The following is a 24,166-nucleotide window of genomic DNA, read 5'->3' as shown; positions in this document are numbered from 1 at the left end:
CACTTTGTTTCTAATAAAACAGCTCTAATTGGTTAAATGATGCTTTTGTTGATGGGTTTTGAAAAGACCAGTTGGCATTGCTTTTCCTATGCCTGCATACTGGATTGGACAAACACTTCCGTTGCCCTAAAACTGAGAAACATTATCAAAGCTGTTAGAGGGCAGAATGACAAAGGGGCAGCTCAGGGTCCGCTGCTGGTTTCCAGCGAGGTACAGAGCTGAGAGCAACCACAAGCGGTTGGCATCCAGCCACTGCTGAGAAGCACGCTACAGCACACAGTTGGGAAGTTCACTTCTTCAATATTTCAGAGAGATCTAAGGAAGCAATCAGTATTTCTCATTAGAATCAGCTCACCCAGTTTGAGGGTTATCTCTCAGTGGAGCGGTAGGTCAAGGAGAAGCAAGCTTCACAGATTCAGTTTTGCTTTTGGAGCTAAGGAAAACTTTGGCATTTCCCTTCTCGCACCTCTTCCAACACAAACTAAGCTGATGAGAATGCTGAACCAAGATATCACATTCAGAGGTACTCTACTACACTGAGAAGACCCTACAGCAGTGAGAGCTAAATCAAAGCACCTACTGCATGTAAAACAGATTAAGGTATACTTACGAAGACTCCTCCTTCTTCACTGGAGGAGGTGAATGAGGGGGAAGGGAAGGAATAGGAGCAATCTTACTCTCATTGGCTGGGGGCTTAATCAAAATAATTGTTTTCAGCCATGTCTAAATTTATCCTTCTGTGTCATCCGCACCCTAGCTTGGATCACAGATTTAAGAGGCAATCCCTGATGAATGGCAAATTACTGACTGCAGAAATCTTCTGCCAAAGGATACATCTGCTGTGCATTTGTAAATGTGAACTGATTTCTAGGTACTTTAGCAGCTCCAGCTAATTTCTATAATGAAAATTCTGTGCTCTTATGCTGAAATTGCTCTAGCATTGCATGTTCCTGCTTTGCAGTGGGTAGAGCTCACAATACAAAACACAAGCATGCTGATTATGTGGTTATCCATCCATTACCCATAGAGTTAATGTAGGACAGTAGGTAGTCAGGATAGTTAGGATGCACTTAACATTTCTGTCCCTCTCTCTAAACCAAAGCAGATAACACATTTCATGGCATCTAAAAAAATCCTGCAATGAATGAAGACATATTGGAAATATCATGTGTTAGCTCATTTTCATTCTGTGGGGAAGGAAAAATGATGACAATGCCATCTGTTAGATTACCTGAAATTCCTGAAATTAAGTTGCGGAATAAACCCTGAAACCATTCAAAGAACTGCTTTATCATTGCAAAGTGGGAGCAATAGGTAAGAATGAGGAAAGTATTTGCATTTCCTGTATGCAACTGGCAGAACATACTGTAATTATGAAGGCAACATTTAATAACAAAAAGGAGAGTATGATGGATGTTAATGGTCTGAATGGTCTTTCTGTTAATGCAATTTTGTACTAGATTCACTCTATATAGCACGAATGGCTCCTGAATATCAAACGTGCTGAGGTTACGGACCTGAAAAATACGATGGTAGCAAGATATTATTGAAATCCTGACTTGAACTGAGCTTCAGATTGCCAAAATGGATGAGGAATGATCCTCCAAAGCAGATAACTCTGCCAGAGGAAAATTGTAGGAATTCAAAGAGCTGAGTAATGGAAGCATGATTTGCTGTGATCTCTGTAGATCTCCACTTCAGGGATTATATATCGTGTGAGGTTAAGTTAAAAAAATCATGAAGAAATTTTCTTTGCTGAAAGTTACCTTCCTGTTCTGGACAGTTAATCTTATTCTCGGTCCTAAAGAATACAATCCCTCCTGGTTCAGAAGGAACCACTTACCCATCCCTGGTATCATAGAGAGACTAATGCCAACCATTGCTTCTGCTGAAGCATGAAGAGGACAAAGTGTCAGAGAGAAACGTCACCAGAAATCACAGCGTATGGGAGCATGGTTCAGATGTGACACACAAGCGTGGCACTAAGCTCTGCTTGGCACAAGAACCATGGACAGCAAAACTCACTTGGCACGCTGTTTTACGTTGCTGCCATCTGAGCATTGCCAACTCTCAGTGCCATCTAAGTAGTGTTATATCCACCACAGCCCTGGCAGACAGCTAACGATAGCTAGGACCAGTTAGATTTCTGGCTAAAAACATGCCAGAGTTCTGCAGCAATCTCTTCTCATCCCATCCATATTATTCTACCCTCAGTTCCCTATAAGAAAATCCTTATCTGCTTCACTAGAATAGCTCACCTACGCTAGTAGAAAGTGTATAAACCTTCCCGCATAAGAGCCAAGGACACGGCCCAAAAATAGGTTAGCAACGAGTGTGGTCATGAGCATGAACGTGTGGCCATTCAGGACCACAGGCAGGAAAGGGTTTTTGGACCAAAATTCATTTATTCTGCTATCAAGACAAGTCCACAGCATTGAGCATTTGCTCCCAAATTAGAAGAATGTTTTACGTTAGACAATGCTCTCTGTCCCAACCTGCTCACTTCTGGCTGTGCTGCCAGTACTCCTAATGTGAGCACGCAGCACTGCCCTTGTCACACAGTCTCTCTCGTATACACCAGAGTGACTTCCTGTGATTTCTTGCTCTGTCCTGGATCTGGAACATTATCAGTCTTACACAGCCAGCTAATGCTCTTTCCTGGACAAGATATTTCTAGTTAGTCTAAGATCACAAGATCATAATATTGTGAATGAAAAAAGAACACCTTTCAGTCAGCAGCGATGGGGAAAGCACAGAGTGGCTATGACTTCCTTGACAGAATCGCTCCTTGAAATACTTAATTAGAACATTCTAAGTGCTAATGAGTATTTAACACCAGCTAGGAGAACGTGTCAAATACCAGCCCAGTTTTCAGATGACTGAGGACAACTCCAGCATAATTCTAATGTTCATGAGAACACGGAACATTTGTGTGGTTATGAAGCATGCTAACTAACAAAAAGTGTTTAGAAATGGGTATTTTTCACCTAAATATATTCACAAAAAAGAAAAAACATAAACAGCAACAAACCTGAGTGCAGCTAAAAATGTTCAAGCAATTGGCACAAGTGAATGGTAAGATGCTAAAGACACAGCTTCTTTATTTGCTAGATGTGGGAAAAATGACTGATAAAGGCTCGACTCCTCAGGTAAACACAGAAACACTGAACATTGCACTAAGATCTAAATCAAAGTTGCACTGAATCCCATTTGATTTTGTTTGCTTTCTGAGACATAACCATTGAAAATGAGAAGTGCCTTTTCCACCATTGGTGTTTACATTTAGTAACACTTAGAGGGATTCAGAGCCTTGCTGTGCTGATTTCTAAGCACATGGAACAAAAAGCTCCTGCTCAACTGATTTTCTGCTCCTAGCTAACAAACAGCAGCTGGAATAAATAGAAAGTTAAATTACAGATCTCATGTGAGGGCAGGTCTCGGAATTAAGAACTTGTGCCTTACTCCTGGCTCCGGGATGGATTCCTTCTCTATGAAACTGCAAAGTGAGCATAACATTTCCTTATTCTAGTTGCTCTCTAGCTACATTATCAAAAGCCTGTAACATACTTTGAAAGGGAATGGTGTAAAACTATCAGGAAACTTTCAAAACTCATCTCTGATCCTTCCTCCTTTGTTCTTCAGCTGATTTCCAGCTGCCTCTCAAACAAAACGTGTGGTCATTTCCATACTTGCAGCAGGGAAGGAAATTGTACACGGCCACTTCGAAATACTGAGCAGGGCACAGAGTGGTCCTCAGCCATCTGGAAGCTAAGCTGCTGTTTGGCACATGCTCCTGGCTGGCTTTAAATACTGCTGGCAGGGCTCTAGTTTGATACTCCAGGACATTCACCACACACTTAACTGGAGAAAGGCCTTACTTTTCCCTCGTTTTTTAGTTTATATATCTTTTTATATACATTGCTGTGGTATTCTAGGAAATCCCATTGGAAAAGAAAAAAGAAGGGAGCTAACTATGCTGTCTCAAGTCCTTCTTCAGCTCCCACAGTCACAGGCCTGCTCCTTAACACATCATCTTCCAGTTTAGAGTGCATCCAGCTTGTCACACAGGCTCTGTGATGCTGCATCCAGCTGCAAAATGCGATATATGTGTAACTCTCCGGACCTGCTAATTCTCCAGGGCAGTAAACTTGGGTTATCTGTGATTTTGAAAACTACTAAGTGCTTACAACCTCTACTGAATCTGGCAGGAACTCCAGGTGCTTTGCACATAGCTGGGCAGAGCTTTAGGTTTTGAAATAAAAACAATTGCAGGATTCTTCCATTTGGTAACTTCAGATAAAGCCTTGAATTCCTTTCAACAGCCCCGCCATTAAGAATAATGTTTCCATAATTATTTCTGTAATAATGTGCTTACAAGCCATGACTGAGCTTATTCATCAATGTAGGGCTGCAGTCCAGTCCAAATCGTAACACTAAACAAGAAGGCATGAGAAGAACTAGGAATACAGTTTAAACCACAAGGCTCGTTTAACAACAGCGTTATAGCCATACCAGCCATGCCTGTACAGCTACTTACAGAAGCAGAGGGCTGGATTCAGCCCCCTGTCAGCTACAAATATTATCACAGGTCCCATCTGTGAGATTAGAGTTCCAAGACGGGCGTGCATGGCAGAAAGTACTGCCCTAAATACATAAGTGTGACTGGCACTTGTTCACATGCCTTGCAACCTTATGGTAGCTATTCCTCCTGCCAACACACACAGGACCTGTCAGAGAACAAGACCTGGAAAAGACACAAGGTACTGAAACGCCTTTCTCCTCCTGCCCTCTTCTAAATGAGAAGATAGATATTAGCCCATGGACATTTTATTGCCTTCTCTTCAAGTTTAACACGAAGCATTCTGCTGATGTGAATAGAGGAGTGTTTAGGACCTCTACTGGCAGCAGGTTTATACATATAATTCTGGAAACTGTATTCTTCATGCTTAGATTAACCTTTGCCTTAAGCAACAAGGATGAATCTGTCAAGATCATCCATAAGTATATTCAATAATAAGCCTAAACTCATTTTAATCACCTCCAAGATTTGCCAGGGAATATAATGGACTGAGTATTTCACATTTTCCCAGGGCCACTTCAAACTCCCAACAGAGAAACAGCACTAAAAAGAGTCTCTTCTTCGGAGAGACTTGACTGCCCATTCATTCCACAGCTGGAAAATGCAATAGGCAAAGCCAGGAGCTCCTGCAAAACAAGCAGGCTGGGTCTGTGTAGAAATTTAAATGGAAAATGTGGCATTCTGTTGGTCCTGCTGTGTTCAGTACAGAAGGAGAGCTTCCTGGTTCTGAGCCTAGATGCAGCTGCGTGGCTTGAGAAACCTGCTGAAGCAGACAAGAGGTTATTAAAGCGGGATTAGTAAATGCCATTTTTAACTGCTCTGGTTGTATGCATAGAACTAGTGTCATCAGGATGTGAAGTTTCTAAATTGCCTTTATATATGTACGCTAACAGTGCCAAAGCACACACTTCCATAACATCTATTACTCTGAGAAACCAAAGAGCGAGCGAGCACACTGCCCATGTAAAGGAAGCTGTTTACAGTGAAGGCTTTTAAGGCTGGAATTCTCTGCTTTGCCTGTTAAGACAAATCTTTGGGATGCATCTGTGTCACCACGGGCCACGGCAGAGGCAGCAGCAGCCTCAGCTCCTCTAGCTTGCTAACTACATCCAAGGAGAGCATAAATCAGCCGAACTTAACCTTAGCAGAAAGCACCACGCCAGCAAATCCTCCCTTTTCTTACTCTGGCACCATGTGGGAAGATGAAGAGGAGGCCAGAAATATAGGCTCAGTGCCAGCTAACAGTCGCCCATGCTAAAAAAAACATTTTCTTGGGAACTTCCATGTGATTCCAAATCCTGTGCGCTGGACTGGTGGCACAAACAGGAGTTTTGGCCTCCTGCTTCTGCAAGCTAAATTTAACTACATCATCTCTAATTGCTTTAGTTTATTTTTAAGCCTTTCTTGAGTTGAGACAGCAGGTTCATTAAGTACAAAAGATTTTAATCTTGCTTCAGGAACTCATTAAATACCTCACTGTGCGAAAAGGGAGGAATTCAGGGGCCATCTGCTGGCTGCTTGGCACATCACTGCTGGCCACAACCCCAGAGTCAGACCAAAAAGCAAGAAGACAGAGTAAAGAACAAGTCACATTCAGCTCCAAAGCCAAAAAAAGATGTAGTGTAGGAAATATTTAGCAATTGTTACAGTTTTTTTTTTTTTTAAGCTACAGTAAAATAGAAAGGGCTAATTGGTCAGTTCAGTTACCTTCACACAGGTGTAAGTGTAGCGATTGCTTTAGTTTAGTGTAAATGTAAATAACGAGTGGTCACGAGGTCATTTAAAATTACAAGATCAGGATTCAAGGAACACAGATAGAGAAAAATTCAGTTACTGTGTCAAGATCATTGTAACTGAAATAAAATTTAAGTTTTTAAGTCTAAGAATTTTACCTGACATCAGCGAGCTGAATCAAGGAGACATTAATATAAAAAACACAACCCTGCTGATTTTGACAAAGGTTATAGAGTCTATGTTTGCAATATGGAAAAGACAGTGTCTGCATAATGTATTTGTTAAGCTAGAATGATTGTTGCATGCCTGAATGTTTTTGTTTAGTAAGCCAGCTGTAAGGCTAAGCTGCAATAAGATGATGATTATAGTAATATAATTACTAACACAAGGTTAGCCAAAGTGATTGTGTAGCCAAGAAAAATTAGATGTCTCAGTATGAGTCAATGCATTCATTTTCTAAATAGTTTGACTGTACAAGGTAGATAAAACAGCATTTATAAGGTACTGGTAACAAGGTGGTTCCTAATAGCTTTGAAACTACATTATCTTGTTGTGCCATATCACAGTAAAGCAATAAACAGAGAATCAAACTGAAGCCCTACTGTAAAAATAACCTTTTTTCCCAATAATAAAAGAATTTAAGAAAAACTGACCGACATCTGCTGTGTGTTAAATTAAATCTAAAGATGGATGTAAAATGTCAGGGCCACGAGCACCACCCTGTGCAGCAGCCCAGCTGCCTGTGTTCAGGGCCAGTTCTGACACAGCACACCTGGGTAACTTCAGATGCTGCTGCTGCAAAAATAAAACTGTGTGAAGCCTCTGCTGGGCCATTCTCTCTTTGCTTTTGAGCTGCATTTAAGCTGAGACACTTACTTGTCCTTGACCCAGCTGCAGTGCAGGTACACCTGCGCCTGGCCATATATTTCACTCATCTAACTCTGCCCCTAACTCACTGATCTGGCTTTGTCACCTTGCTCTTGGACCTATCTCATCACTGCAGAGTAAGCACCTGGTTACCCTCACTGGACCTGATCTGCTCTTCTTCTCTGGGCACCGTGGGACTGCGCTCCTTGCTAGTGAGGCCTCTACCCCTGCCTGCCTTGTTGTCACCTTTAGCTCCTGGTGAGTTTTCCCTTAAACAGTAACCTGCTTGCACTGCTTCCTAACGATAAAAATAAATAAATAAATCAGATTTGAGCCTGGCAAAAGGAACTATCATTATTTGGATCCTACCTAATGTCAGTGCAACATGGAAATTAGCATTAGTACTAAGCTACTCTGACAAGATCCCTTAAATAACAGGTCAAACCCATTGCAACACTATAACGCAATGGAGAGTACAGTAATAATAGCAGAGTGGAGACATCTTTGGCTGCAGCAAGTGAGGATAAGCACAAATGCAGCATCCACAGAAACAAAGGAAAGAATCTGCTTACCCATAGAAGACCTCAGGGTAGCAAGGACATCCATTGAGATCCCCTCACCTCCACTGCCAACCCTTACATGGGAAGGGATGGATCTTGGCTCCACCCCTTCCAATCATTCACATGCATTGCATGCACCTGAGCTCCCCTGGGCTGGCCCTGCCTTCCCACCAGGTGCTCCATCACTGCTTCAAGCCACGGCTTAGCATTTTCTCTACACCCATTTTCTTTTCACATCTTCCATGTAACTGTTTCACAAGCTGCACAGCATTCCTTCTCTATCGCCCTTGTAAATAATGCTCTGCTCAAACACTCGAACAAAACCTACACGTTACTTCAAGCTATAAATTCAGCCTGGCCTTACAGCATGGATTACGTCAGCACTGACTTTCAGCAAAACTGCAGATGCTTAAATCAGCTCTGAACTCGATCCAAAGGTTAAAATGTGGCTAAGGGTCTGTTTTCAGAAGAAAGCTACTTATGTCAGTCTTAAGTTTCAGTGAAAGTTGGGGTGGGGGCAGAATAAGAAAATAAATAAATTAGGCTCTTCCATGCATCTTTTGAAAGTAAGACTTGGGTCAGATTGCATGAGTAGTCTGCATTTCTTGGTATCTGAATGACAGGTAGAATTCAGAGAATAAAACTGCTGATTTCCATGGGAACTGGATACTTGCTTGTCTTGAAAATGCCACTGCATATCAGCCCCTTCTTTAGATGCTGAAATACCTCTGAAAGTTAGTTCTTGGTATCTCAAGTTACCCGTGCAGTTTTGAAAGTGTTCTTCACAAACCTGCACAAAATGCATCCTACAGAGCGCAGCGGACTGCAGAGCTTGACTGAACTAGGTTAAAAAAACAGCAATATTAAATCTGAATGTCACTGCTTTTAAATTTGAGACAAGAACGCTAATGCAACTATAATGCAGCTTTTTTTTTTTTTTCCCACATTTCTTTCCGAGCACCTCAGCTACAGTAATTACAGACTTTCTAAACTTCCTCTCTGATTATTATTCAATTCAATTATTTATGTATATTAAAAATGGTCGGAGGAATTCTGGAAACTATGACAAGCGTTCCAGATCTGAACGTCTATCATTGGCAAAACAAAGGACTTTGAAAACAAGGTTCAAAGTGTGCTACCTTGTCAAACATTTTTGCTTCTTCTTTGGATATACATGTTTATATAGAGATATCAGATATTTTCACTGAGAGAAACAGCTGCCAAATTACAGCTTCTTTAGTTTTAAGTGTCAAAACATTCAAGTTTTTCTGCCTTCCTGTGTGCAGCTGAGGAAAGAAAGAAGAGAAAAACCTGTTCTAACTCAAAGACAAAAAAGGCTCCTGTCAAGATGAATTTCAAGTAATCTTACAAATGACTTGCATCTGATGGATGACACGGATTCATTTTTCATTCTTAATTTTAATAATGAATATTGCTGAAGAAGAACTAAGAGAAAAGCTGCAGTAAGAAAAAGCTGTAATAAAAATTATGGGTTGTGCTGATTTTGTTTCTATCAACAGTGTCTCGTAAGTTTGGGCACATTTCCTCCAAGCACTCCGTCCATTATTGTGGGGACCAGTTAGCTGCTGGGCTGCACTGGTTAGCTTATGCCAATGTCCACACTGCCTTGACTAGCTGGCTGTAATATGATTGAAGCTATGAGGGATATATTCACACTGTGATCCAGTGACAGCGAGACCACAGTGTAGATAGACCCTGAGCTAGGCTTGAGAGAAATCACAGCACCAGGTCTTTATCTTCATTTCATTGGCGTCAGTGCAGCAAATATGGGAAATGATCAAGATGCAGCACAATCCAGTAATCACTTGGTGCATTGCAAGGAATGAGTTAGCAAAGCTCCAGTACATTTCTGATGAGAAAGTGCCTGCATCTTAATAAGGCCTAACTGGAATCTGGTAGCACCTCCTGGCAGACTGAGAAAGAAGCCAGTCTGAGGGCTGGGTTCACAACCTTTACAACCCTCAGAACAGGGACTGAAGGTGTGAAGGGAACAGAGCTGTATGCAGTGCACTGTCCATTCCAGAGCAGGTTGGCAAAGGAGAAATTCACCTGCCAGTTTGTTAGTCCTGTACTTCTTGGCAGTGATTAATCCAACGTAAAAAAACGAGCTCTTCATCTGCAGAAATATAGCAATCAATTCATTACAAAGCAAGCACTTCTGAATAGCCCAGCCCTGAGGGTCGTGCTTTGTCATTGCTATTAGTCCAGGTAAGTCATTATGGTGTACCTATGGACAAATGGTACAGTTTATCTCCTCTTACGTTCTCTGCTCACTGAAATCAGAGCAAGGATGAATTAGGATTACATATACAAATCTTCTCAAAATGAAACACTGCTCTGTCCTCTGAGCCATGTTTTAGGAAAAAATATGATAATTTCATATTCCCTTAATCAGGGCTCCAGCCAAAAGCCAGATTTATTATTAAAATCACAATCCTCAACAACTGTTTATTCACAAATGCCCGCAGAAGTGAAATACAAAGCTGCTAGACTGTACTCAGCACAGGCTTTGTTTTAGAAGTACAACAGGGAAAACATTTTTTCTAAAAAGTTAGGAAAGATCATGTGTGAAAGTCTGGCTCTGGTGAAGTAAATGGCCCTGAGCCCGGTGACTTCAGCAAGCCAGGATTCTTGCTATGCCCTCATACAACAAGCCTGGTGGGCAGCTACACAGATAGCACGCTTCATACAGGAGAGGTGAAAAAAATGTCATTAACATGGGAGAAGAGCTGTAGGACTGCTTGTCTATCCAGGTAATGCCACTCCTCAAAAACAACCAACCAAATAAAAACACCCCATAGATTTTAAATAATGCAACAAAAATGACTTCTTTCTTCCAGGACCCCATCTACATTTGACCAGGAAGTCATTCTGAAAGGGTCAGTCCTATGCTGAACTACTAACCATGTGGAACAAAACAGGTGCTTGCTCTGCCATGGGCTGCTTTCCAGTAACTGACTGCTGAGGCTGCGATCTCTCCAGCTGCTCCTGGAACCTGTGTTTCATGTGTTTCTCTTTCATCTGTGCTTCCTTTTGGCATAGCTCTCTGTTACTTTCTTCTGTCCTGAAAAATATAGAGATTCTTCTTTGCTTTAACTTTTTACTTGGGAGAAAAACACCCTTGTTCTTCTGTTTACATTTCTCTTCCTGATATTTATACCATACACTTGAGGGTGAATCATGATTTGAAAGGCTAAGATAGTCTTAGAAAGCACTGATGGTGTTGGAGGTAGGGGACCACAAGAACTTGTCATTGGCTTAAAGTGACTCTGTAAAATAGCAAAGAAAAAGAGCAGACCTCAAACCTCTGGTAAGTGGTGACAACTGGCTGGAGACCAAAACATGCCATTTAGCAGAGGCTTGTTCAAGATTTCACTCTCTTTCTCCTCACCGAAATAGTCAGTCTTCCAACTCTGCTTCCTTTTCTATGTGCTTAACAGTGACAAGTTTTCCCTGAAGCAAGACCTGCCTTTCTGTGTTTTGATGTCTGCAGCAAGATTTCATCTGCCATTTCCACAGCAAACACTCAGTTCAATTTCTTCACAAGCCTTCAAGCCTCAGGTACCCCAGTGATTAGAATAGTAAGAAAGAAAATTGAAATTTGTTAAAACCATTGTGATGTTTTACTCAACAACAGCTTGCCAAGCCACATTCTGCCACCTATGTGGCAGGCTAACAGGCAGATAAAATGGTGTTTTATACAACTGATGGAAGCATTGAGCTTCAATATCAGGAATCACTTGGAGAAACACCCCACTACAAACCAAGTACATGTTAGCTAAGGTGTTTAAGTGGTAGGGTAGGCAACTGTTTAATAATGAAAAAGTAATAGTCTCCGGAGCAGGCAGATTCTAATTTTTTTCAAGGGCTCATAGGTCAAGTCAAAATATTAAATGTCATGCTGAAAATAGCGGGCAGAATATAACTATTGAAAAGTCAGCATAATGGAGATCTCCCAAATAGATGGGCAGGTGCATAAGTTGGCTACCTGACCTCAGTTTGAAATTAGACCTTAGGCAGAATGCGCTTCGCTGAGCTTAGGGAATAACTGGAGCAAGCTCTCTGATTTCCTCAATTGTTACCGTTGCTGTTTCTCCTTTCCAGCTTTCCGGGGTGTTTCTGTGGTACAACCAGCTCCTCATGGTTACACTTTGCTCTCTAAGCTCTTGCCCTTGTTTTCTTGATGACAGAGTTAGAATTGCTTTGTTCAGGGGAAATGGAGAAGATACAAGGAGACATACTATACCATTTCCAGTTTGTAAGGGGTTTTTTATGCCAAGAAAGGGAATAAACTATTTTCCATGTCATCAGGAACGCAAGAAGTAATAAACTTAAATTGGAGCTCGGATAATTTAAATTGAATTAAGTAATAGCTTTCAAACTGTAAGGATAATCAAGCAGTGAAATGTACTACCTAGGGAGTCAGGGGATCCTCACCGTTGAAGATTTTTGAGACTAGGTTGCATAAAGATCTGCCAGGAAAGAATTAGATTGTAGCTCAACTTACATTGGTACAGAGAAATGGACCATTCCAAACCTATTTTCTATGATACTTTGTGTATTAAATCTCAGTTTTATCCTTAATAATGCAGATCAATACTGTTATCCTCTTCTTACCTAGGTTCAAAACCCAGAGAAGATGGCTACACATACTATGTCTTATCTCAGGCCAATTCTCTGATCTACTAAGCCTGTCTGCATCTAAAATGTTATACAATAGCTGCCAGGCTTAGCTGTCTTTCTAGATAAGAAAACCAGACACATCCTTTTGCTCCAACTTACATACCATGCAAGTGGTGTTCTTTAATCTTACACAATTAGATAAGCCATAATTAAAACCACTAGTGACTTTTCTTGTGTGATACCTTGGAAATACTTTTGTAGGTAGCGGAGATTCTGAAGCATTTCCTGAATGTTGAACCTTCTCAGCTCTCATTATATTATTTGTTCCTGTGTCAGCTGCACTGCCTCTCTGACTTGACAAGGAGGTATTTCCTTTCTCTGGCTCCAGTCTCACCAGTTTCCTGGAAATGACCTCATTTTTCCCTTGTCTCACTTTAAAATTTTGATTTTGACTGAGTTTAAAGGCATCCATCTCTTCCAGACTTTCTGGATCCTGTTTTATGCCCTTCAGTCTTTCAGCTGGGGCAGGTGCTTTGTGAAGAAGATCTGAGGCCTCTTTACGGGCTCTACGGAGTTGTTGCAGTAGCAGGCTCTTCCCTGAGCAATTCTTCCTGCCGGTAAAATAAATAAATAAAGATTTAACCAAGGTAGAGCATTACAAAAAAAAATCACACTCTGAAGAACTTCTCATGAGAGACATCTCAAAACAAGGACGGGGCATCTACACAGATAATAGCTGTTGATAGCAGCACCAGCACATAAGCAACAAGTAAAACAAGACAGTGACAGAATGTGTTTTGATCTTACTGGGAATTTGTTTCCCTCTTCTGGATTACAGTCAGAAGAGAATTAGTATAAGAGCCCCGAACTAATGGCATGTCAGCATGGAAATCAGTGTCTGCAGATTTTTGTCCTCTTGGGATATGGGCACTGGAACTCAAATATACATATAGGAAGAGTTCATCTAATAACTCATTGCATTTTGGGGTGTTTAGCTTCATTTCACCTGTGCCTCCTCCCAGTTAATGTGACTGCTGAACTGTTAGTAGAACCACATGGTGATCGTACTCTGATGTGAAATGTCTTATCATGAGAGCATAAGCAGACAGGATTCTTTCATCTCGTAGCTCTGTTCAGCGATGAGGCTCCCAAGTTACCTACTACAAGACTACCACCAATTTGTAGCTACTCCTAATCAGCTGAAAAGTACATGGACAAAGTTACATACCCAGACTAAACCTGTGCTCCCTGGAACAAAGAAAATCCAGACAGAAAACACTTTTCCTCATGAAGAATCTCATTTCTCCAGCCATTGTATCAACATTTAACATTGACAGCTGGAGTACTATGGAGTATTTTTGAGTAATACAGGTATGTTAACACCTTCCCTGCTGGATATCAAGGAAGGTAAATGAGAACTGGTCATGGCATGATGTCTGCTGGAGTTCAAGATGCTTTTGTGTAATGTATGGGGCTTGGCTTATCTACCTCCCAAGGTAAACCACAATAGTTTGGACAACATTCACAGAAGTATGGTGTGATATTTGGGTGGTCCTGTATGGAGCCAGGAGTTGGACTCAACAATCCCTGTGGGTTTCTTCCAACTCAGAGATTCTATGGTTAGTACAACGTTCTCTGCATTTACAAGATGAACGACTCAGATCCCGAGCTGTGACAACAGAATTCATCTACATAGGTGTGGGATGCTAGTGATTACTTTCCTGTTGTTTTTTGGGTTTTTCTCTTCCTGAATAGTGCATCTAGAAGAATATCCTGAAGCAGACAGAGCTGCAAGTTAATGCTAACCTCAGGCAAAAAGCTATAGAGCTCTGTTACAGAGTAAGTCAAACAAGAACAGAGCAGGTGAGAAAGGAAGAAGTGTTCTATTGACACATCTGTAAGTTCCTGAGAGTTATTGACCTTTGTTTGTCTCTAGTAAGACAACCAAATTTGTCTTGTGCTCTTCTGCCTACTTTTGTAGAGTCAGAAAATAAAGCAGGAATTTTAGGACAGAGGCACGTACTGGAGAACAGCCTTACAGCACAGTGCTAGAGATGGCACTGATTATCAGACCACTCTGGGGATAAATTAACAGCTTATTTTCTACGCTAAGTAAGTGCCTGGAGATCTTAAGACTGTCTCCTTAAGGCCCTAATGTGGAGGTATAATGTGCTACAGAACGTGCAGCTCTGTTTAATAACTCCACCCAGGTAAGATGGAAAATGGCACTGAACTCACATGAAGGAGATTAGAATCTTGCCCTTCTGAGATGAGGCTTTCTTATTTAGAAACAGAACTGAATAATGTTTGCCATGTGTTTCATAGGTGTATTTACTTTAGCAACATTAAAACAGATCCAAATCCACTCAGCTAAGCCCTGCTCTCCATCATTCCAGATTTACACTGATGTAACTTCTGCATTTGCATCAGTGCCAGTGAGAATTCCCCAGGCAATATCTCATCCCCGCTTTATACTGGTTTGGGATTATATGTTACAAATTATGCTGAGTAGTTGGCTTTGTTCCTTGCCGGATCATTTATTCTTTCAGACTCTTAAAAAAAAAAAAAAACAGTAAGAGTAATTGGCTAGCACAACAATACAAAATGTTCTGCTTTGTCCACTGTACTGCTGAAATGTGAACTTACATGCATCAGGCTTCTAAATATAACACAGAGCATAAATGCAGTAAGATATTTAAAATCTGACATACCTACTTCACATTAAATGGATGAATAACTACCTATGAGTATGAATCAAGGCCTGAATTTAGTAACGGGAAAGGGCTGGCATCTGTGCCTATTGAAGAATCTACAGCTTAGGATTCCATAACTATATATAAGAACATATATAAGAACAATTAAGGAGAGCTGTGAGCATCCCTGCCCACACAATGTATTCAACACTTAAATCAACATTCTAGCTTATTTTATTATTTCTAAAAATAAAGGCGTGACTGAGTCAATTCCCTACAACATTTTGAAAGTTTGGTTTTGAGTCTTTTAAAATTTAAACAGTTCTCATGTCACTCAAACCTGTCTGTAGAAAGAGCCAGGTTTCCCAGCCACTTATGTCTACTTTCTTTAAGTTGTTGCCATGCAGCTGTAAAGAAGCAAGGTGCTCTACTGTCTCACACACTGACAGTTGGTTTCTAACTTCAGTATCTTTGCCATGCAACAGAACTCTGGGTCCAGACTGAAACACTTTTGTTATTAGGCTGGACACTTCTGCTGTAAATCCGAGAAACAGAGTTACTTCCAATTGTGAGCTCTCACTCTAATCACTGTTAGGGGAATAATTTTAATTTCAGAAAAAGTTAATTACCACATCACTTGAATTATGGTCAAGGTAAAGAATCTTACATTTTCCTTTCTGCTTGGCCCATTACAGTCGTGGTCTCATCTTCCTCAGTGGAGCTGTCACCAGCACTATGAAATAAATTGGACAGTGTTCAAACCGAGTATCGACTTTCAGTCATTTCCAAGATTCAAGTTTAGGGCCATTAGGAAAAAGAGAATAGACTTCTAGGGCAGATCTCTAGGTCTTATTGATAGTTCCTTATTTTTTCACTCCAGAAAGAAAAAAACATTCAAGCAGCTCTAGATCACAATGTGTTAGCTGCACTTTGCTTTTTATTAAAAAGGTTTCTTGTAAATATGCATCCTGGTAAAGGAACAAAGAGCTATCTCAGACACCATTATCTCTGAAGAAAGGACACATTTGCTAGAATCTGCTGCAGATTGAGGTGAATTTGGTCTCCAAGAACTGACTATTAAGGGCCTTCTTATCACAGGAGACTGAGAAATCAGCACCAACAATTGCTTGCCACGAATGTCGTCAAGGAAAGCCATTTCATATGCATTGCTGTCAGAATGCTAGCTCAACTGCAAAATTCCAACCAGCAGCTGCAAGCGTTGTCTTGCAGTCACTGCCCACTCCTTCGTAGAATGGAAAACTTTCTAAATGTTATTTCCTGGACAATTGGATTGTCCTTTCTGTGTTTTCTCCTTTCCCGCACCTTTACTTGCTCTGAGAAAAGTTATTCTATCCTCAGAATACTTGCATGTTCTGCTATGGATTATGCTTTCCAACTAAGGTCACAGAGGTGCGGAAGTGGAGGAAACTATTAAAGTTACATTTCACAAGCACGAGATGCAGAGAGAAGGTTTCTATTTCCCACTAATTGCTACTGACTTCTCACTAATAATGAAGCCAGAATTTACCTTTGTTTCTCATCAGGGAACGTCACTGACTTCTGTGGTTCAGCATCTCTTAAATCTATGTACACAGTTAGAGGCTCTGGCAGGCTCTGTAATCTCACTGCGTCCCTCCTCGGAGAACTTGGTGAAGATGAGAGGAAGGCAACGTCCCTAAGTATAGAAAACACTGTTTCAGCATTTCCTGTACCTTATCAAGACAAGATGTCCTGCAGGGCATGGATTACAATAAAAATTGGATTGTGAAAGGAGCTTAGTGCTTGGCTACTGCATAGACTCAGATTCTGCTTCTGCCTACTATCCATCACCTCTCAGAGCTGAACTCAAAGATTCAGGCTCCCTCTAGGAATACAGATCACTGGCAGCGTGATGAGGGATATTTAGTTCTTAAAAGCTGACACTGTAAAATTGCTCTGTAGAACAAAGGCAGGCAGTTACACTATCAAAGAACTCATAGGTCTGAAAAGAGCCCAGAGTCGATCAGCAAAAACAGGCCCTTTTTTCCTCTCTGCCTCCTTTGTCAATTCCATTTTATCCTTCAGAGCATAAAAAACGCAAATCACGGTTCTCTCTGCTCAGGCAACAAGGATGCTTTTCACCTTTCACTTTATGGGCTTGTTCCACTATTATTTCCTCTGTACTGCTAACAGTGATTTTGCTCCCTCTGAGCAGTCTGGAAACCCATTTCCTTCACACAGAACCCTGCAAAACACATGGACACCTAAATGGATACTTTAAAAAAGAAAAAAGGCGTCTCATATTTTAGCTAAATTGAGACCAATAAAAGAAACTGCAAGCCTTAAAAGTACTCAAAACTACAAAAAACATGGCCATCACCATCTGCTCAGCTTTGTTTCCCTGATTTTCCCAAGTGTGTCTGCTAAGATCTAGAGAAAACTCACATTTGGTGGAGAATGCTAAGGCAGCAGGATACTGACTGTTTATGATCAAATGTACACGAATGACTGAGCCTGTTTTCTCCTTTAATGCCACTGTAGCATATTCCAACTACAACATGAGCTTCTACTGCCAATAACAACTACCTACTGTACATGACAACTGGAGGAAAGGACCTACTTCTTGTTCTCTCGCTCTTCTTGAAAGGAGATCTTGGCTGATGGCCACCTGCAGCATGAAGACGGTGTCCTGGATTGCCTGCCACACAGCTCTTCTAATTTTTCCATGAGCTGTTTTTCAGATCTACCTCTGAAGGTCTCTATAGGAGAACAGCAGAAAAAAAAATCACCATTTGTGGTCTTCTGCCATTGGATTGCCTGATATATCCCTTCATCATTGTACCTTTCTCTACAGTCTGTCAGAAGGGAAAGGATAAAGATACTGTTGTCATCCAGCTCTGACTAAACTCACTTCAAGCTTTTATCTATCTTGTCCTTGGCCATGGAGGCCACAAAGCACTGATTTCAAGCCACAAAAGCAAGACTCACAGGAAGCTTTGTGTTTTAAAGAAATTGTCAAAAAAACACCATGACCTCAACATTCAAGAAGATGCTGCAGGGAATGACAAACATATGAAACTGAGTTTTATTTGTTTTTACACATTTTCAGTATGGCTGGTATTAGTTTAACAGCATTACCATAATCTGCTGAGGAGAAGGCAATTTCTGCATGAGTGTTACGTGTATTTTTCTGCTGCTTCAGCTCCGCAGAAGTCTTGTCTAGATCCCAGTTCTCAGTATTCTGAAAGACAACCAGACTGTGATGGAAAATGCACCATCAAAAGGCTGCTACAAAATAAAAGTTCCTTTGACTTAAACTCTTTGTGCTAATCCATTTGGTTATTCCGCCACACATAAACACACAAGTGACACGTGAGTTCATTATATAATATGAACATTAAGGAAGAAATAAATAATTCAAGTGAACTTATACTACCACAGTACTACAGAAGATACAAGATGCTGGAAGACCAAAAACCTCTTTGTTTTAATGAGCAAAAGAGGGACAGACAATTTCCTAAGGACAGACGCTGTTGTTGGTGTTCGTGAATAAGACTAACCATGCTACCGACCAATGACTTTTGCTAGCATTACAGACATTTAATGGCATCTCCACGAGACAAAGACAGCTTCTTCGTAGGCTGTATAGCACATGAGTGAATAAAACCCAATTTCAGGACATCAACAAAAGCAACAAAGTAATATGCTGTCACACGTGCAGAATTTGGCATTTTGGTTTCTTATTTTAGTAGGATTCTCCAAGCAATGCACTAGCTTTTCTACTGAATGAGCAGCACTCTGAAACCGTTTTGGCCACCTACCCGCAATGACAGACGGGTTAGATCTTGAAGATGGTTGGCTGCACAAGTTTCCTCTTTAGCATTTCTTTGTAGACTTTCGCTAATGCCAGGTGAGGGAGGCTTATTATTTACCTCAGGGTGCCCTGGTGATGACTCTAGAAATATTTTTGAGAGTATCTTTGTCTCTATCAGCTTCCTTCTCTCTTTTTTACCGCACAGTTCTTCCACTAACAATGATGTATTAAGCCAAGAGTTCACTTTCTCCCTGGCCTGTTGCCTTCCTGGTTCTTCCTCTTCAATTCCATCTGTGAAATCTGCAAGAGACTCTTCAAGAACAGCTCCCCTTCGGCTTGGAATTTCTTCAGTATGGCTAGAAAGATTGGAAGCCTCATTTTTAATCACTTGAACATGTTCTTTTGCAATGACTTGGGCACTATCTGTCTTTTCCTGATGGCCAAGACTTCTCAGATCTCCATTCCATTTCTTTTCCTCTGTTTGCTACAGGCAAAGAAAATGAACACATGCAAAAAGTCACATCTCACGAACTATAGAAGCTGACAATTAACTAAAACAAATAATTGGCAGATAGCAGCTCCAGCTCAGACACCATCTGGTACCAGCGCACACCATGTCCGTCATAGAGAACAGTTAAGACCTTACTTTGCAAAGACTACAGCTTCGGGATGTGCTAAATATTCTTGAAATTTATTTGCCTTATATCTGCTCACCATACAACACTTCTTACACTGAGATTAATGAATGGGGAAAAGCAGCACAGTAAGTTAGCCTTCCCATGATGAAATGGTTCAGCTGGCTTCTCTTCCAGCTTCTTATGATGGCTAGTCTTCATCACTGCAGTTGTAATGTAAACATTTTATCTCAGAATAGCAGTACAAGAGACGATAAGCTTCATACTGATCCTCATTAGTACACCGCCATAGTAATTCTTTTTCTAGATACATAAAGCAATGGCTGAAACTTTCTCAAATCCTCAAAAACTCAGAAGCCATTGCAGTGTTACTGTTAATGCACAGATGCATGGTAACTTCAGCCCAACGGTAGGACTCCTCAGCAGCTGAGCTGCAGGAAACTTTCTCGTACTGAGCTTATTACAGAAAGGCCCATAAAGTCAGTGAGCAGCAGCGTCTTCCTTCAGGACTTGATGTTATTGCCAACCTATAAATATTTGTATGACCTTTCTGACTAGAAATTGGTGATTTGTATCTCACTATGCAACTGTTATTACACAAAAAATTATACCTTCCTCCTCTTTATTATGTACATTATTCATAACAAGATTTATTAGATTTAGAAGTGACTGAAAAATTTCTTGAGAGACAAGACTATGAGTAAAGAAAAGGCTAGTTAGCATTTTAATAAAAGAGAGCATCTGTGTCAGTAGGAACTAAGGAGTGTCATAGTCTTAAAAATGTGAAAGGAAAACAAAACTATGAGATGATAGGGCCAAAAAAAAAAGTCTAAAAAACAATGAGAGAAAGCTCAAAGGGGTCTTTGACCCCTTAACTTCTGATGGGAGAAAGTACTGGAGACCACACTCTTCTGTCACATCACTCAGTCAGATTGGTCAGACAAAAACAGCTCTTCATATTGGAAATGGACAGAAGAGTAGGATTACAGTAATACAGTCTGTACGCAACAGTCACAACCTGCACGTCTGAGTCTTCCAGGGAAAATTCCAGTAGCTCATCTGACAGGTCAGGAATTAAGTTGGGTTGCTCTCGCTGGAAGATGAAAAGCTCCCCATCACTCTCACAGTCTGACTATCAACAACAAAAAAAGAGAAGTTAAATGAAAGACTGTAAATGTGACTTTAGCAGTTTTGTGGTGACAAATTCTATGTTGTCACCACTTGACTGAAGTTCAGAAGCCACAGTTTTCTCTTCAGCTACCCCTTCATTAGGCAGCCTGATAGCCCAACACTCAGCAAGCCAGGCTGTTTTACACGCACCTAACACTTGAGCAAACTACAGTAGTAAAAAAAAAAAAAAAAGACAAAAAAACAAAACAAAAACAAAACAAAACAAAAAAAACACATAAGATGTTGAATTGCCACACTTGGTTGGGCAGAATTTAAATAGCTTTGAAAAAAACCTCTTATCCAACATAAGATATGTGTTTGAGATCGTTAGGCACAGACAACAAAAAGAGAATAAGCAGCTTTTCAGAAGGCAGGACCCAGGTTTCCTGCTTGTCTCTGTTTATAAGTATGTATTTTCAATAGCTCGCACTTCAGAGAACTCTCTCTAGCATAATTAATTCTTCCTAACTTAGTGGAAACTCCAGTGTAACTTCTTTCCTCTTAACAAAATACGTTTCAGGACAATGGAAGTACTTCAGAGCATAACACGCTATTTGTCAGCACCTCTTCTCGATGTAGGAGCACAGCCCATTGAGGTACAGATCTCAGATGCATAAGTGTATCTTTCCACAGGAGGAAACCTCTGGGACAAAGGTGCAGCTCTGAATCCACAGGCTCAGCAAGCTACTGCTTTACAGTAAGCAGGAGAGGGATTATACAAGCAGATCTTTTGAATGCAAATTAAGGGCAGCATGTAAGTGCCAAACAGACTGCTGCAGTTCCTTCAGCAGGAAATTTGTTCCACATGTGAGAGAAACAAAGAATTTTGACGTTATTTAAGGTAAAAGAAAAAAAAGGATTCAACACAACTTAGAGTTATAAACTGTTACTTGGCACAAAAGTACAAAACTGTCACTTTGTCAGAACTTTTTTGTACGCTTATAGAACAAGAATGACTAGAAATCATCCCTGAGTGTTGGCCCTAAATCTATACTGCATAGATACATGTTGAAAAGTAATGGTTGCTTTAAGTAACTAAAAAAGAATGCAGGTAGAGAGGAACAGAGAAACAGCAATATAACATGTCCAATGTGTTACTGATAGAGCCAGTAGCAGAAAACAAGTCATGGAACCTATTCTTTATCCACTCGATCACTCTGCTTCTCATAACTGATTAATAACAGGCAATAAATTGCTCATGCAGGCATTTCTGGTTCCTCCACCACTCACAGGACTCCCTTTGTATCCTTAAGGGGTACAACAAGTTACAATAAAACATCTCCTGAAGAGTTCAAAAGCATTTTTTCATGGTTATGCATTTGAAAATTAACAAAATACTCTGATTTGGAAAAAAGGCTTCTAGTAAGCAAGACTTGAAACACACTATCACCTTGGAAAAGTCAATCACCTTGGAAAAGTCAATGCTAGAGCCAGCATCTTCAATTTATTTTCACCAGATTGTTGATGTCCTGTGAGCAGAGATCTTAAGCTGTCAACAGGCAGCCTGTCCCACACATTAAGACCCAGCAAGTAAAAGACATGTAACGGCGAAAAATACCACACCATTTCTATAAATTTCATGCTTTATATTGAAAGGTGAATGGCATTATCTTTCTTTGCAAATAGAATTGAAGAAGAGAAATCAACATGGTTTTGTGAGAACTACAGGCAGGAAAAAAGTAGAATCCAGGAATCAAATATCTGCCAAATGCTTTTTCAGTGAACCACAAAGACTTCAGGAATATGACTTTCCTGAGACTCTCAAGTATAGAAAACCATGCTAGCAGGCCTACTGTCTGACCAGCACATTACTAGACTGAATAGCACAATATTATCCAGAATAAAATCTTACCATTTGATTTTAAATCAGCTGTATGATTCTTTCATCGTGCATTTTTGACAGAACAAACTAAGAAAAAAAAGCGTGGTCATTCTGCAAGATGCCCACTACCCACCTCTTCCTAACCTGGCATTATTTAGCATCTGGAAAGATCAGTCTCACCTTCAAGTTCCAAAGAATACAGAGAGAAAAGATGGTCATTACACTCTGGCTATTAGAAGTAAAGCAAAAGGTTGCGGCTTAATATACACAGTAACAATACTCAGGATAAACAAGTACATAGAATGATAGAATCCATAGAATTGGAAGGGACCTCTGCAGGCCATCTAGTCCAACTCCCCTGCAGTGAACAGGGATTTTTTTTCTAAAAGCCAGTGAGAAAGATAGGCAGGTTGCAGTGCTTACTGTGGAAGTGTCAGAGTCCAGAGATGGGAGCTGATCTTTCACTGCAGCAAGTATATCTCCCCATCGAAACATGCTGTTACTCGCAATAGGAGCTGTAAGAGGCTCAGATGGATGCTCAGCATCCTCACTTTGCCCTTCTGAGGCCATTTAAACATGTGCCCTTCCACCAAATGAAAGTATACCTCAGGAGAGAAAAGAAAGGATAATGTCAGTACAGAGCAAGAACACAGTGTGTGCATTCACGGTCAGCATAACCCTCAGCTCCCAGGGTTGTCACCGCCAGCAATGAACATCAACATCAGCATTCTTGGAGTCGCTCCTTCACACATAGGGCTCATAGAGCTGAGAGCCTTCTGCACCACTCACCAAACACACACATAGCCAGGGCCTTGAAAAGGTCACTTTAGCTCTTTGTTTTTAAAGAGCTTACAGGGCTTCTAGCTGGACTGAATGTGATTCCTTAGGGAAGCCCATCCTCACGGCCTGCGCTGGCAGGGACGGCAGCCCACCCTCAGCTGCTCCTGATCAAGTAATAGGTAAAGCCATTTATGCTGTTTTTTTTTGTCACTGCATTTGTATCAAAGCAGTTGAGACCAGACAAGCTCTTGGATTTTGACCTCGATATTTTTAAGCTCTCCCCTCCCCTTTCCTTCCAGGTACAAAATCAATCAGGACAGGCCAGCAGGGAACTACTACTGTACCAACAAGTTAGGAAATTAATCCCTAAAAGCTTCACTTTTTAAATTTCGATGCCACGTTTGCGTGATTTCTGAGGAATCAACAGTGGGCGCACACCAGTACCGTTTCTAAGGAATGCTGGCCGGTGTGGGACCGTACACCGCTCAGCGGCGAGATAACCGCCAAGATGGCGACGAGCGTTGCGCACGCGCACTTCAGCCGGCGCCTGAGTTGCCATGGCAACGCGAGCAGCGCGGCTCGGCCCGCGGCCCTCACAGCGGCCCCGCATACGTTTCGGTACCGGCCCGCGGCCCTCACAGCGGCCCCGCATACGTTTCGGCACCGGCCCGCCGTCCTGACAGCGGGGTGAGATGAAGAGAAGCAGCTTATAAAAACGCACGGCGGCAGCACAGCCCCGCGCCCTCCACGGGCTGCTTTTCCCCTACCTCAGCCACCGCCGGGCACCGTAACGCCTACTGGAAGCGCCCGCCTTGTCGCGGCGCTCGAACCCCATTGGCTGCTCGACGGTCCGCCCCTTGCGAGCGGCATCATTTATTGGCCCTCTGCC

General features: G+C 41.3%; 1 protein-coding gene across 10 annotated transcripts in view; it reads right to left on the bottom strand.

Moving 5' to 3' along the window:
- The window catches only part of C13H16orf71 (chromosome 13 C16orf71 homolog), an 84,531-nt gene extending 60,401 nt beyond the window's left edge, over window positions 1-24,130 (bottom strand). For 3 of the 10 annotated variants that reach the window (XM_021411307.1, XM_021411310.1, XM_021411309.1), the window contains exons 1-10: window positions 24,045-24,129; window positions 22,921-23,102; window positions 20,524-20,637; window positions 18,878-19,354; window positions 18,195-18,297; window positions 17,677-17,815; window positions 16,606-16,752; window positions 15,745-15,810; window positions 12,627-12,995; window positions 10,666-10,825 (exon numbers count right to left, since the gene is read on the bottom strand). In XM_021411307.1, the coding sequence (XP_021266982.1) occupies window positions 10,666-10,825; window positions 12,627-12,995; window positions 15,745-15,810; window positions 16,606-16,752; window positions 17,677-17,815; window positions 18,195-18,297; window positions 18,878-19,354; window positions 20,524-20,637; window positions 22,921-23,067 (1,722 nt within the window). In that variant the 5' untranslated portion in view covers window positions 23,068-23,102; window positions 24,045-24,129. Of the gene's footprint in view, window positions 1-7,752; window positions 7,813-10,665; window positions 10,826-12,626; window positions 12,996-15,744; window positions 15,811-16,605; window positions 16,753-17,676; window positions 17,816-18,194; window positions 18,298-18,877; window positions 19,355-20,523; window positions 20,638-22,920; window positions 23,103-23,721; window positions 23,872-24,044 lie in introns of those variants that run through there. The other 7 variants (XM_021411312.1, XM_021411313.1, XM_021411311.1 and 4 more) reach the window with 5 other exon arrangements.

Source organism: Numida meleagris, chromosome 13 (assembly GCF_002078875.1).
Source record: "Numida meleagris isolate 19003 breed g44 Domestic line chromosome 13, NumMel1.0, whole genome shotgun sequence".
NCBI classification, from domain to species: Eukaryota; Metazoa; Chordata; class Aves; order Galliformes; family Numididae; genus Numida; species Numida meleagris.
The sequence above is the reverse complement of the archived record's forward strand: the minus strand, read 5'-3'. Positions and strand labels throughout refer to the sequence as shown.